General features: G+C 37.6%; 1 protein-coding gene across 7 annotated transcripts in view; it reads right to left on the bottom strand.

Moving 5' to 3' along the window:
- LOC122845669 (nesprin-2-like) overlaps window positions 1–15,107 on the bottom strand; it is a 283,421-nt gene that overhangs the window by 240,616 nt on the left and 27,698 nt on the right. For all 7 annotated transcript variants that reach the window (XM_044141999.1, XM_044142000.1, XM_044142004.1 and 4 more), the window contains exons 4-10: window positions 12,240–12,335; window positions 12,070–12,147; window positions 4,213–4,305; window positions 3,806–4,008; window positions 3,191–3,390; window positions 1,195–1,295; window positions 960–1,043 (exon numbers count right to left, since the gene is read on the bottom strand). In XM_044141999.1, coding sequence (XP_043997934.1) covers window positions 960–1,043; window positions 1,195–1,295; window positions 3,191–3,390; window positions 3,806–4,008; window positions 4,213–4,305; window positions 12,070–12,147; window positions 12,240–12,335 — 855 coding nt within the window. The remainder of the gene's footprint in view (window positions 1–959; window positions 1,044–1,194; window positions 1,296–3,190; window positions 3,391–3,805; window positions 4,009–4,212; window positions 4,306–12,069; window positions 12,148–12,239; window positions 12,336–15,107) is intronic.

Here is a 15,107-nt window from a genome sequence, read left to right as displayed (position 1 = left end):
AAAAAAAAAAAAAAAAAAAAAAAAAAAAAAAATTTGGTCGCCATCTTTAATGAAGTCAAGTACAGTGTGAAGCTAACCAACCAACTGGCAGAAGTGAAGCCTTAAGACACAGCCCTCCTTATTTGGAAATTAAAAAGAGGAATGCATAGAGAAAGGGGAAAAGGAATTAATAAATGAATGAATAAAAAATTTATAAATATGTATAAAATGAATAAATAATTATGTGACTAAATAAATATATAAATACATTTAAATAAGGTCATTATTGTAAAAGCACTTAAATAAAGAAGCCAGTTAACAATATGCTTACTTATTGATTTAATTAATTCTGACTGAATTGGGTCTCCATAAGACTCAGTAAAAGTGGCCCTTTGTCAACAATTCACCTTTTACAGAACTTCTAGGCCCAGCCAAGGATTTGAGGGAAACTGTTTGGAGTTTTGATTTTTAGGATCCTGACTTTGCTTTTTGGTGTGATTCAATTAGCTGATAACCAGGTTTTGCTGAAGCAGTTGGCAGCCAAGCACTAAGCTTTGTTCATTTTAATGCACCAAATAAAATTAGAGATGCAGATAAAATGCTGTCAGTCTGTTGCAAAAATATTTTACAGTTCCAACTTTTTATTTTTCACAAAACCACAGAAGGGTAGACATCTCATGATTTTAAAAACATTTTCACTCTACATATTCCAAACAACTAATTTAAAAAACAACAACTTGATCAAGAACCTCATTGTTCAACTCATTTTATATCATGATGTAGTTTAGCCCATTAGCGTATTACAGTAGTTGCTATTATGCTATTATAAAATGTTATAGAAAATCACATGAGGGAAATAATTCAGACACATGACTATCAAGTCAGCTGATGCACAGTGTTGTGTGCATGACAAACAGCTGAAATTATGACAGTGTGAGGGAAAAAGAGAGACAGAGGCAGGATCTGATGGTTTGTTGTACCTGTTGAAGAGGTGAATCAGAAATAGCAGGAGTGTAGTGAACAGGCACGTTGATAGGTGAGGGGCTTTCTAGAGGAGTCAGGTACTGTGTTTAAGGAGGGAAAAGGCAAGTAGAAGAAGGAAAGAGGTGACAAGGAGGGGTTAGAACAAACTCAAAGAAAAAAGTCATGTCTAAAGGGAAAACCAGCGGGATGCTAAGTATGAGAACTTTAATCAAAAGAACATAAAACACTGACCTGTATCTCATCTTCTTGGGCAGTCACATCTCTAGAGTATTGCAGGAACTGAGCGACATAGGTCATGATGGATTTCTCATCTGGATCTCTGACATCCACATCTGCATCAACATCATAGACCTCCATGATCAGCCTCACTATAACACCACCCTCAGAGGTTTACAACCAACTCAAAAGTATGAGGAGTTTAGTTCTGGGAACAAATATGGGGAAGGGAAGTAGATCCCTATTTTGTAAAAAATGTGGATAAATGCTGCCATGGTAATGAAGCAGCAGGCAGATCAGAGATCAGATCAGGAAACAAATGAGGGATTTGTATGAGGGTCATATGAACAAACAAGAGAGTCAGCAGACTTTCTATCATCATTCAGCTCTCCCTAAGGCTCAATGAGAACATCTCAGAACATTTAGCAACAGTCTGAATAAGTGCTCCTGATTTATTTGGAATCAATGAGAACATTTCCTAAATCAGTTTTTATTTAGACTCTGTACAAATGACATATACAAGGGATAAAAAACCTCTCTGAAGATTCACTGATGACACTGAAAACTGAAAACAGGATAAAACAAACAAATCACAATATCATCAACATTAAAACTGAGGCCAAAGTTATTCAAAAATCCCTGGCAGATTTACTTCAGTCATCTTTTATTTTAACAACATGGTTCTTCTGATGTTATATCAGTGGTGGACAGTGGAAAATATTTACTTGAGTATTGCAATTAAGTGCATTTTCTTTACTTGAGTATTTACTTTTGACGGAACTTAGAAGTGCACTGCATTTCAAAGACAAATATTTTGACTGCACTACATTTCTAGAAAACCTGACTCTCGTTCCTTCTGGCTCGGCACAGCTTTGTAGTCTGTCATTGCTGCTTTTTTTTTTTTTTTTACTAAAATTAGGGGCAGAGTCTAAAAATCAACCGCTGTTCTCTACTGCTCTGATATGAGGGAGGTTTGACTGATAGACCAGCCCACCAGGTCATATCTGAACATTTGCAGTTAACAATAGTCACTCCACTGTTATGAATGTTCTTGCTATATTTGGCAACATTAAAAAAATTAACAATCAGTATCACCCAAAAATGGAATCTGTAAATCAGGCTTTTAAAAGATCAGTGATCAGCCAGAAAACTGCTATCGGTGCAACACTTACAAATTTTGGGATTTGGAATTATGTCGTCCTTATTAAATGCCATGAGTTCAGTTTCCAGATTCAAATATTAATGGAGACAGAAGAGAAACTCAAATAGGGAAACCAGTGCACCCATGGTCATGTCTTAGTACAATGTCTGAAAGTTTCTGTGTTAAGTATGGTATTATTTACAGTGTTGTAGGGACAGATGAAAAAAGTAATAATGAAAGTAGCTGTCCACAATGTTATGCAGAATTTTTTTTACAGGTGGTGCAGTTACAAGGCACTGTAAAAGCATTCAAAATACAATATAGCAATGTACTGATATTAGAAAACATAATTTGTACTTTTGAATATTAAGTACTTCACCAGAAACTCCAGAGTGGGGCCACTAGTGAGCACTGTTTCCGGCTTAAGTGTATTGCACGTGTCTCTCTTTCTTTTCTTGTTGACAGAGGAAGAATAAATGTTTTAAACTTTTCAACTGTTTCCTCTCTAAATTACTCCATGAGCATGATGGGCCTGTACACAAGTGTGTTACCAGAGCACAAAGCCAGGTCAATATTAACTTAAAGCCCTTAAACCTGGTCTGGGAATAAAGGTGTAATACATATGCTGCAGCAGCAGATGACATTAATGTCAATAGTAACTGCGTCAACATTCAAAAGCAGAAGATCACAGTGTGGCTTATATTGCCAGGGTGCAGATTCTCCTAAAACAATTGTAGGTGGGGTTTTTTACACAGTTTACCCTTATCTCTGTAAAGAGTCACTGAAAAGAATTCAATTTGTGGGATGTTGTGTTTTATATTAGCAAATATTAAATGTCAACACTTAAAAGCACCAAATTTAAGTACTTGCCATTGGGGTTCAGCAGTCTTGGAATCCTAAGTTCAGTCTCTGCAACGTGAAAGGCCTCTTCAAGGTTCTGCTTGTTACTCCTGGTTCTAGCTTTGGAAAGATTTATCAAGTTGGGTCTGAGGGCATTCAGGATTGCGAGAAAGACCACGCCACTCCTCCAGCTTGCCTTGAAGTCTTTTATGCTCACTGAACAGCCAGCTCTGAGGGAAAAATATATAAAACTAGAAAAATAATTTTTTCACTCAAAACCAAGATTGAATTAGAAACTTAAGGCCAGGTTTGACTTAGGCTAACTTCATGGTAACACCAAGTTACCCTGTAAAGGAAACATTTACAGTCACACCTTTTTCAATTTCATCTAATCATCAAGTTGTATTCATTTAAATTTTTTACAGTGACATACAGCTCAGCAGATTTAAATAATTTCAGTTCAAATTCTGAGAATGGTGTGCATATGTATCAACTTCTGATTTTAGCTTGACAATATAAGAGGAGATGTATCACCTTGTATTGACAGAAAGAATTCACATGGCTCCGATATGATTGATTATGAATGCAGAAACAGAGAAAATACAAATGCGTCTTTGAACAGTAATGCCAATGAACTTAACTAACCTGTGGCACTGCTCTCGGACCCATAGCAACAGGGCTTTCTTAGCAGAAACTCGAAAGCGGCTGTGTAAAGGAGAGCCTTTGGGAGGAACCGGGCTACTGCTAGCTGAGCGGCTCGAGAGCATGGAGCGACTGTCCAAACTGGCCAAAGACTCCATGGACGACTGACGGGAATCAAATGAGAGGCAGCAGGCCAACTCTTCAATCTGGGAAACACAAAACCAATAAAGCTTTGACAAAATCTGGACAATGCATAAAGGTTTGCCTTTGACTGTTTTTATTGGGACTTAAGTCTTAGCTAATAAAAAGCTCTTAACTCCTTTTTGTGCTGTGATCATATCAAATAGATGAAATAAGTTATGCCCAACAAGAAACAAAAAAGTAAAAGCAATAAACGTAAGTGAACTTACATGATACTGAAGAATAATTGTCCATATTAGACCCAAGATGATGGAGGGTTTGCCATCAATTATATCAGGAGTGTTTATGTTGACTAATTTGATCTAAAGAGAAAGAGAGATACGTATTTGTTATTTTAACAGGTGAAATCATTTTATTCATTAGAATATCAATACAATAATTAAATATTTTCTGAAAACTGACACTACAATCCAATAGGAATGGTAAGATTAGGTATAAGATACATCCAACCAGGCAATATAAAACTAATCTAATTTTTCATGATTTGAAACCAGGCAATTTCTGGGAAATCTGACAGTCTTAACAATAGATGAAAGTCAGAAGATATAGACCAAAGCTCTTCGGTATTTTCAGATATGTAGTGAGTTTAATTTGGTCTAATTTCAGTTATTGAATTTGTTACCAAGTTGTTCCATCTCATTTCACACAGAAAAATCTCCAAATTAACCAAAACTTACCTGTACAAACTTGAAATTTTGTAATGGAAGTACTAGTAATGCCACCATGGAGCTTTACTATAGTAAGCAGACTGCAGTGATAATCATCTATATTAATAGCCAGCTTATGGGCTTTTAATATAGCCCGTATATAATATATATTTTGGATTTACATGTTAGTCAGAACCTATACATGCTGCAAATTTTCTATGCTATTTTATTCTTTTCTAGTTTCATCTACTCATTCTTGTATAAGTTTTAAATGTCAACAGGAAGTTGATGTTTAAGGTTGAATGCTGGTTTAAGATGAAGGTTGGTGTACAAACTGTGGACTGGTTAAAAGCTGCTGCTCTGAGGCGATAGAACTCATGAGAGCCAAATGTCGGCCGTACTATCTGCATCGGCAGTTTACAGCCGTGTTCATCCCCATTGTTTACATCCCTCCGGTTGCTAACGGCAACGAAGCATCGAAGGAGCTACATGACACCATTATCTTACTGCAAATGACACACCCACAGGTGTTTTACATGGTTGCGGGGGACTTTAACCATGTGAAACTGATGGACTCTCTGCCCAGTTTTTACCAGTTTTTACCCCACACACTCTGGACTGTGTGTACACTAACATTCACGGTGCGTACAGAGCTCTTCCTCGCCCCCATCTTGTCCTCTCCGACCACATCTCCATCCTGCTGGCGCCAGCATGTCGTCCACTGATGAGACGGATTAGACCAACGAAGAAGACAGTCACTGTGTGGCCCAGGGATACAGCCTGTGTTCTCCAGGACTGTTTTCAGTGTACAGATTGGCAGGTCTTCAGAGAGGCAGAAACTTATGAAGGAGGGGTGGACCTGGAGGAATACATCTCCTCTGTTCTTCTCCAAGTGTGCTGATGATGTCACCACCACCAGGACTGTAACTTGTTACCCGAACCAGAAACCCTGGCTGAGTGCTGAGGTGAGAGCTTCTGAAAGTCAGGGATGCTGCGTTCAGGGTAGGCGAGGCATCAGCACTCCGACAAGCGAGGAAAGAATTGGCTGAAGGGATTGTGAGGGCCAAAGCCGCATACGCCCAGAAAATTCAAGGTCACTTCACCACCAACGACCCCCAGCACATATGGAAGGGGATCAAGTGCATCACTGACTACATCATAAGGAGTTCACAATGCTTAAGGGACCCCTCACTGCCAAATGCACTTAAGTTCTACGCCCACTTTGAGGATCCTAACAACTCCCTCAGCACCAGACTAATACCACCACCTGGTGACCACAGCAGATGTAAAGAAGTCCCTCCTGGAAATCAAGCCCCGTAAGGCTGCAGGCCCCAACAACCTAACCCAAGCTGGGTACAAAGGAACTGTGGCTGCACTGTAAAAAATTAACTTAGGGGGTTATCAGATTAACAAAAGAATATCATGTACTTTTAACTAAATAATTTCATGTTTCAAACAAAAACGTGATACAATCATGTTGGATAAACTAGAAATTCAACAACTTCACGTTTATGAAATTTAATCATGTTGAGATAACATGATTCATTATAGTCAGACTGATATTGTGCTGAAGCCGAGTGAGAATACAGGATATCACGTGAGTTCACGCGAGACAATCATTTTTGTCTCAACTTGAATAACATATTCAAGTTGAGATAATGTGATTCAATTTAGTCAGATTCATTTCCCTCTGAAGAGGGTCTAGCGAGATCAGGGGATCACGAGAGATTATGAGACATAACTGTTTTGTGCCTGGGAAAACTTCAAAGAGGTTTTAGTTACACATTAAACTATAGATATTTGTTTTTCTCTGCAGGGCACTATTGGCATTTAAGAACTGCACTGAAACAGTTCTTAAATTTCTTTCAGCATTTAAGAACTGTAAAAAAAGTATTTTTTTTTAAAAAACACTTATTTTCAGAAAAGTCTTTGAATTAACATAATTAAATCATGGAAAGGATTTTCACACGATTAAATAGTTTTCTTTCAGCATGAAGCATGTTTGTTGAGCCAACTTAATTTTTATGAGTTGGATCAACTTAATAAGTAGTGTGAAGGTATCACTGTAACATAAGATGGTTTCTCCAGTGTTCTGTGGTGGTGCAGGGGTTTAGCACACTGCACTTTTGGAGGCCTTAGTCCTCGACGCAGACGTTGCTGGTTCGACTCCTGCCATGTCCTCCTGCCGGTGACCATTGCCATGTCCTCACCCTGTCTACCTACTGTCTCAAAAAAATATGAGCCAATAGCGCCGCAAAAACTCTTTGGAGAAAAAAAAAAGTTGGTTTCAACTAAATTGCCATTAATGTTAGTCAAGTAAATAATTTGGTCCAAACCATTGCAAATTAGTTGGGCTGGCTCTTTTAAATTACATTGGGTCCAAATATAGTAAATGAGTTGAATCAACCTTAATAAATTATATTGAGCCAACACATTTGCTTTAAATTGGAATAACCATAATATATTAAGTTCAGCCAAAACTTAATAGAATAACCGTAATAAAATAAGTTAAGCCAACTCATGTTATTTAAATTATTACCATAATATATTAAGTTGAGCCAACACAATTCCTTTACATTGAAATAACCTTAATAAATTAAGTTGACCTAACACATTTGATTTAAATAGGAGTAACAGAATTACATGGTTCTGAAATAAAGCAAAGTAATCAGATGGAAAACCTTTCCATGATTATTTATGTTCATCCAAAGAGTCATTTTTTTCAGGGTGTCTTAGGTTTCAACACATCACTGTCATTTGTGCCCACCTGCTTAAAGACTGCCATTTTTGTCTCTGTCCCCAATTGCTCCACAGTGATGAGCCTGAATGACTACTGACCTATAACCTTAACATCGGCAGTCATGAAGTCCTTCGAGAGGCTAGTCATGAATCACACCAAGGGATTTTGAATTACACTTTTACAGCAGTAAAGGGACACATCATGAACAGTGATGAGTCCATATACAGAGAAGAAGTGGAACACCTGGTGCAGTGGTGCAGAAAAATAACCTCTGCATCAACGTGAAGAAGACCAAGGAGATGGTGGTGGATTTTAAGTCATTTTAGATCAAGGTGGTATGACAATTTAAAAAAATCCTTGAATCCTTGAATGTTGCTACCTTCTATACATAATTAAGGCCACCTAATGAAATTTGGAGCAATTTGATCACCTTGTATTTTGAGCAGCAGATAAAATGTTATTTGTGTCTAATCTATGTTGTTTTAGTCTGGGAAATATAGAAAATTACCATAACATGGCTAGACATTACTAGCTAACTGATTCAAGAATAGTTTAAAGAGTAAAGTGCTTCCATGTGTTTTTCCACCACTTAGTGCCATTTTGTAGCACAATCAAGTAACTGTGTTGCCTTCAGTTGTTATAAAAATGCTGCACATATCAAATATGACTTAAAAGAAATCGGACTAATAATTCAACATCCTGAAACTGGGTCTCTGTCTCTTTAACAAACTCCTGCTCTTTCCGACACGCAGCCTTCAGGAAGTCATCGCAACATTGCTCCTCTATTAACCCTTTAACAACATTTTTTACCAGAAGTAGTTTGTATTATTGAACTCAGCATAAATGCTTATTTCCACCAGGTGTTTTATAATTGCTGCTGGCTAGTTTGAAGGGGAAACACAGGGGAGGGCTGTTCTGTGATGCACAAGTTTGGAAACTGCAGCTCCGTGGAGCAAGTCCACATGAAGTTCCAAGTTAATGGAGCATAAGTAAAATTCAAAGTCTTTTCGGACTTTATCAAGTCAAATTTAAAGTTATTAAATAAGTAACACAAGTTTGACTCCACACTTCAGAAAATGAGAAATATCCACAAACAGCATGAGGTCTAGAAATAAATATTTTCAGGACTATTATATTTTTTATAATTACACTCTAAGATAAATCAGAATCAGCTAAAATCTGTCTCTGCACATCAAACTTGTTCGGCAGTCCATGATCAGAAATTAAACCCAAAATGTTCGATCTGTGACTCTCTAGGGAAGGCCAGTAGTTACAGAAGGGCACACACGTTTGTTTACATATTGCATTAAAATTGCATTGCATTATAAATAATAATGAAATGAAATTTATTCGAACATGATACAAATATAAAAATAAAATAGTGCACAGTAACAAGAAGTGCATAAGAAAGAAGAGAAAATACAGATTTTTAGTTTCAGTTAACATATCATGCTCAAAATGGGGTAGGAAGAAGTGAGAACTTATAAACTCCTACCCCTAAACACTTGAGACTTTAGAGTCCTACTGTCATTAAAAAAAATCAAAATCAAAGTGGCAGTCAGAAGTAACAGTTACTAATATTTACCTATACATTTTCCCATTTTATGCTGGTTTATCTTTCTAAACCCTTACACCAAGTTGTTATCTTCAATACACACCTTATTGCTTTCTGTCCCCATGTGTGTATCTATTGAAAATTACCTCTTTGTACTTTCTTTTGAATTGTGTTAAACTATTGCTTTGTTTTAAATCTTCATGTAACTTATTCCATAACTTTACACCTTTAATTGAAATACAGAAGCTTTTTCTTGTTGTTCTAAAATTGCGGATCTTGAAGTTTGAGTGACCCATAAAGTTACACCCCTTCTTCAGAAAACGTGCTCTGTATGTGCTCAGGTAACAACTTTTTAGATACCTTGAACATAAATTGAGCCATTTTAAATTCTACAAGCTCGTCAAATTTGAGAATTCTGGATATTATGAAGAGCGGGTTTGTATGCTCATAATAACCGACATTATGGATGATTCTAATGGCTCGTTTCTGTAGGACGGTTATCGGATGTAAAGAGCTCTTGTAATTAACTCCCCACACTTCACAGCAATATGATAGATATGGTAAAATCAGAGAGTTATATAGAATATAAAGTGATTTAGCATTCAATACATGTCTAGCTCTAGCCAATATGGATATACTTCTACTGAGTTTACTCTGTAAATGTTGAATATGAGGTTTCCAACTGATTTTGTCATCTATTATTAAACCGAGGAACTTATTAGCAAAAACCCTTTCTAGAGTTACGTCCTCTATTTGAACTTGGATTTCAGTATTTTTATAACAGTTCCCAAAGACCATGAATTTCGTCTTGTCCAAATTTAGGGATAATTTGTTATGGTCAAACCATATCTTTAACTTACTAATCTCTGAAGTGACTGTTGAGAGAAGATGCTCTAAATTGTCTCCTGAGGCTAGAATATTTGTGTCATCAGCGAATAAGATAAATTTTAATACATTGGACACTTTACTGATATCATTTATATAAAGATTAAATAAAACTGGTCCCAATACTGATCCTTGTGGTACTCCACAGACAGTCTCCTGCCAATCAGATTCCACATCTCCCAATTTCACAAATTGTTTCTTTAAATCTATAAAAAAAATAAATAATAATGTATGAGAGATTGTGTCAGTGGCATTTATTAACTTGAAACGGCACTTTACAAAGTTCAATCTATTTACTTGTATTAGCTTGCTGATAGATAAGCCACTTTCAATATGGCGGACGCTATAACCATGGGCGTAGGTTTGGGTATGGACGGTCGTGACGTGTCACGACCAATATTCAAGGGATATAAAATAGTCCCAACCAATTTTTGCCATATTAATTAAAAAAAACATGTATTTTTTAACAAAAACAAAATAAATAAACGAAAATCTACATTGATTATTTTAACATTTCAATGTACTACGCAGTGGTAGCATTCATTTTAAAATTTGCTGTTATGAACTATGACGACCCATGCCGCTATTGGCTCAAAGAACGTGGATCTACGTTCTTTGATTGGCTGCAACACGCGGCGGCCAGCTGGCCACACGTGGAACGGAAGCTTGGTCCATGGTGCTGAAAGTGAACGCGTCTCCTTCTGAGTTTGACATTTATTATGAGTCTCCGAGACCATGTCGCCACCAAAAGAGAAAAGGACGACAGACATTAGAAGTTATTTCGCTACCTCGGCTGTAAGTACAGTGAGTGGACCCATAAGTTAGATATCTATCACGCAACGCATTTGTTGTAAAGTCCAGTGTTTAGTAAGGTCAATGTAACCTAGTTGTATGTTATAATTACACAAAATATCTTTCTTTTGGTTATTTGTATTGTTCTCTACCTGACCGAAAAGCTGTCATTGTTTTGAATGTGTTACTTTAAGAACGGTAGCCCCTCCTTTTTATTTCTTCTTCTATGGTTTTGTCTTTAAAATGTTTGCGTCCCTTAGGCCCGCCCCTTTTGTCATGTTGTCCTGCGGGAGAGGTGTGTCCTATTTACTTTCTATCTAAATACTTCCAGTTTATTTGTAGATTTATTAAGTTAATTTCTGTTATGTATTTTTGTTTGTGTAGGACTTGGAGCGGGCAGCTTGTAACAATTGTTTTTCTGTTGGATATTTTCGTCAGAATAAATCGATGAAAGCCAAACAGAGTCACGGCCTGACTAACAACTAATAACCAGCACAACGCAGAAGGGATCCGGTTACATCAGCACGTAATGTGAGGTAGAATAGGTCTGTTAATTATGTAATATTTTTTCACATAGGATGCTCAGACAGCAGAGCAAGGGGCAGAGCAGAACGATGGAGAGGTGGCTGGAGCTTCAGGGCTCCAGGTGAGGTGTTAGTTTTCAGATATGTAATATACTGTGAAATTATCTCAGTAAATATGGCATCTGAAGTGTTAGTTTTAAATTAAGTTAAGCTCGTGTGAATACAAACCAGGTTACCACTGGTCAAAAATGGTCGGTGCGGGGGTGGGGGGTGGATTGTCAGTAAGTTTTAAGGTCCCACCAAAACTTAGACCAAACCTACACCCTTGGCTATCATAACAACGGGCTCAAGCCATAACTTCCGGTTCAAAAGCACCGTCGTCCAATCAGCGATCTCTCAGGTCTCCAACGAGAACATACCCTTTCCGTTTCCTTAATGTTGTAGTGCTTTTGTTAATGTTGCATTGCTTTTGTAATTCGTAATTGTGCTTTGTTAATGCTGCAGTAGTTTGCACCTCAGGGCCACCGTACAGACCACTGCACAAAATAAACTTCCCACGTCAGTTCTGGTCATTTTATAATGGGTCAATGAAGCATCTGTTTTGTGAAGTCATTGTTTGTTCTTCAAAAATGGAACTTTGAATTCCCGATGTTTTGACCACTACCACATAATTCTCTAGCTTTAGTCATGATGCCACAACTTTTTTCTTCAGGTTCACATCATTACTTATATATAAGCTAAATGGCATGCAAATTATGCCATTCCTTCGTTTTGCTCAGTTGATTGTGTCAACCGTCATTGACACAGTCATTTTATGTTATATATTTTTGATATTTTTGTCATGTGTCATCATAAATGTTTATGAATGACAAATAATAAAGTTCTCAGCATCAACTTTGAATATATATTTACTTTTCATTTACCGATTTTTTCTTCAGAAAGGTAATTGCTTTCTCAATGTTGCTCCTGTTTTGAAACAATCCTCTGCCTTTGTCCCGATTCTGAAAAACAAAATCAAGTCAAAGGATTTCTTAGAACATGTTTTGGCTTTGAGGTGGGAAATTTATAAGTTTTGAGCAGAGACAGTACTCACAATGGACTGACCACTCATCACCTCCAGCAGATCCAACAGCTTGGAACCATCCCGGAAATCATTGAACAGGTCTCTTATGGTTGATGGTGGCCTCCGCTGTCACAAAATAAAGTCATACAGGTCATATGTTTAAGTCATAACAGCAAGCTCCTCAGACCACAGTTCCCAAATTGCTCCTAGTTTATCATCTGTAACCTCATATTTTAGCTCATCTTGGCAAATATGAATGTTTAGTGTTTTGTATTTAAATAAATTCTTTCACATTTTGTAGAAAAAAATTAAAGTATTAAAAAAACTAAAAACAGGACTGCAAATATATACATAATGTATAGTAAACACCTACAAATTCACTCCTACCACCTCCCTCTCCAACAACCATTTCATATTACAGGAAAGAGAAAGAATACACATTCACATCAGCTCAGGAGGTTCTGAATCCATTCCCTCATACATGTTGTGAAAGATTCATGTTGTTGGGAAATGGAGTTTTGGCTTTTTTCTACTGCCTTCATTCCTGACTGCCAGATGGAGACTGGAGACTACAATCTTCTGGAGGGCGGGTCCTACTCCTGGATTCCACACACACCTGCAAGTTGTTTACCATCATCAGTGTGGCGATAAGAGGAGTGAGTCGCCAGTACCTGAGTGTTAAACTGTTCTGGTACTCGGAGCCTCTCTGAGCTATGTCTCTTAAATTTCCTAGCATTTCTCATGTTTATACTTGCCTGTAGTTTTCCACATAGATATCCTCTAGTGGTGCTTTGGATCCCTTCCTAACCAGAGTTACTCCAGGACCTGAGTTCCTCGTCTTCTCAATTCATGCCATGGATGTCACCCACTGTGCTGCCAGAGAACCTTAGCTCCTCATGTTTCTCCTCCAATGTTGGCAACGAACCGCACCTCTTCATGTCCCACATTATTCCCTCCAGGTAGATTCCAGAGATTCCCTTCTGAGAATAATGTGGGAATAATTCTAAGAATATCTAGTTAAAGACCCTAGTTAGAATAGGGCTATTCCTCCTACAATGGAAGAAAAAAGGTTGTAGGATGTTGGAGCTTAGTGAAGCCTAGTTTTGGAACGATTTGGTTTTTTACTTACCACAATCAATATTATTAGAACATGATATGCGTCACCCACAGCTAGGATCAACACAATAAAGCTGGAGAGATCCACTCGACAAGGCTGCCCGCTCCCCAACTCTTTTTGCACTTTACATAGAGCCTCTCGCCCAGGCAATTAGGGAGAACAATGATATTCATGGTATATTAAGAAATTCAAGAGAACATAAAATAGCACTATATGCTGATGATGTTCTTCTATATCTCTCGAACCCAGAGCAATCTATCCTGGCTGTCTTAAAGTTACTAGACATATTTGGCACCCACTCAGGATGCAGACTTAATATGGATAAAACACAGATTATGTGTTTTGACTATTACCCATTGGTTGAGCTTAAAGATAAAATCCCTATCGATTGGTCTAATAAAACAATCAAATACTTGGGTGTATTTGATTGACTGAATGACTTGTACAAATAAAATTTTGAAACTGTAAATAGGGGAATTAAACAAGACCTCACACAGTGGTCGGGATCTATATTAACTTTAACTAAGTTATTAGACCTTTTTATTTCTCTGCCTATGTGATGGCCAAATCCTTGGCCACACTCTGTCGGTAACTTTTATGCATAGTTTATTTTTCATATAAACAACAACACTTTAGTTTCAATAAAAACATTTATTAGTTGATTTGGATACATTTGGGGCTGCACAGTGGCGCAGTTGGTAGAGCTGCTGCCTTGCAGCAAGAAGGTCCTGGGTTCGATTCCCGGCCGGGGATCTTTCTGCATGTAGTTTGCATGTTCTCCCTGTGCATGGTGGGTTCTCTCCGGGTTCTCCGGCTTCCTCCCACAGTCCAAAAACATGACTGTCAGGTTAATTGGTTTCTCTAAATTCTCCCTAGGTGTGAGTGTGTGTGTGAATGGTTGTTTGTCTTGTATGTCTTTGTGTTGCCCTGCGACAGACTGGCGACCTGTCCAGGGTGACCCCGCCTCTCGCCCGGGACGCAGCTGGAGAGGTACCAGCAACCCTCCCGACCCCATTTAGGGAAGAAGGGTGTAAAGAAAATGGATGGATGGATGGATGGATACATTTGTTCTATTTGTTAGCGCGCACATTTAGTTAACATATGTATTTATGTCAACTTAAAGTTAATTTTGTTTGCCTAAGATTAACTCTGTTTGTTTTCCCATTGGTACTTACCTGCCTTGGAGTGCCAGACAAAGGATGGGGGCCAGGGCTCAGCAGGCTGAAATACTGATTGGACTGAACCACTAGTTCCTGCTGGCAGAGGGAATTTGTAGTTTCTTTGTTTAGATAAGTTTGTATTTAAGTAAATATTAGTATTTAAAGTTTATTAATTTTGATTTTCATTTAGGTCTTTAGTTTAGTCAAACTTAGCTGTACTGTTATTTGTTTTGTGTTGTTTGTAATTGTATTTTGTTTAGTTACCCCTATTGTGTCTTAATTGGTCTGATCAGCCAGTATTTAAACCCCTGTGTGTCATTTCTTTGGGAGGTCAGTTATGTTTGTTTGTGCAGCCAGTTTGTTTACATTTTTGCCTGAGTTCAGTTTTGTTTTTTTGACCTCTTTTATGAGCTCAGTTTATCTTGTCGTTTGTAATCTTTGGGTTAAAATAAAAAACCCTATTTTTCTGATTTGTCCTGTGGCTCCTCCTATTTTTAACTCGGTCCTTCACAGCCTATTAAAATCCCTCATTCTCAGTTTTGTGAGTGGGACAAATTGATATCTCGTTTTATTTGGAAGGGACAGAAACCCAGAATTAGATACAATACTCTTACAATTAGG

Source organism: Gambusia affinis, linkage group LG16 (assembly GCF_019740435.1).
Source record: "Gambusia affinis linkage group LG16, SWU_Gaff_1.0, whole genome shotgun sequence".
NCBI lineage: Eukaryota > Metazoa > Chordata > Actinopteri > Cyprinodontiformes > Poeciliidae > Gambusia > Gambusia affinis.
The sequence above is the reverse complement of the archived record's forward strand: the minus strand, read 5'-3'. Positions and strand labels throughout refer to the sequence as shown.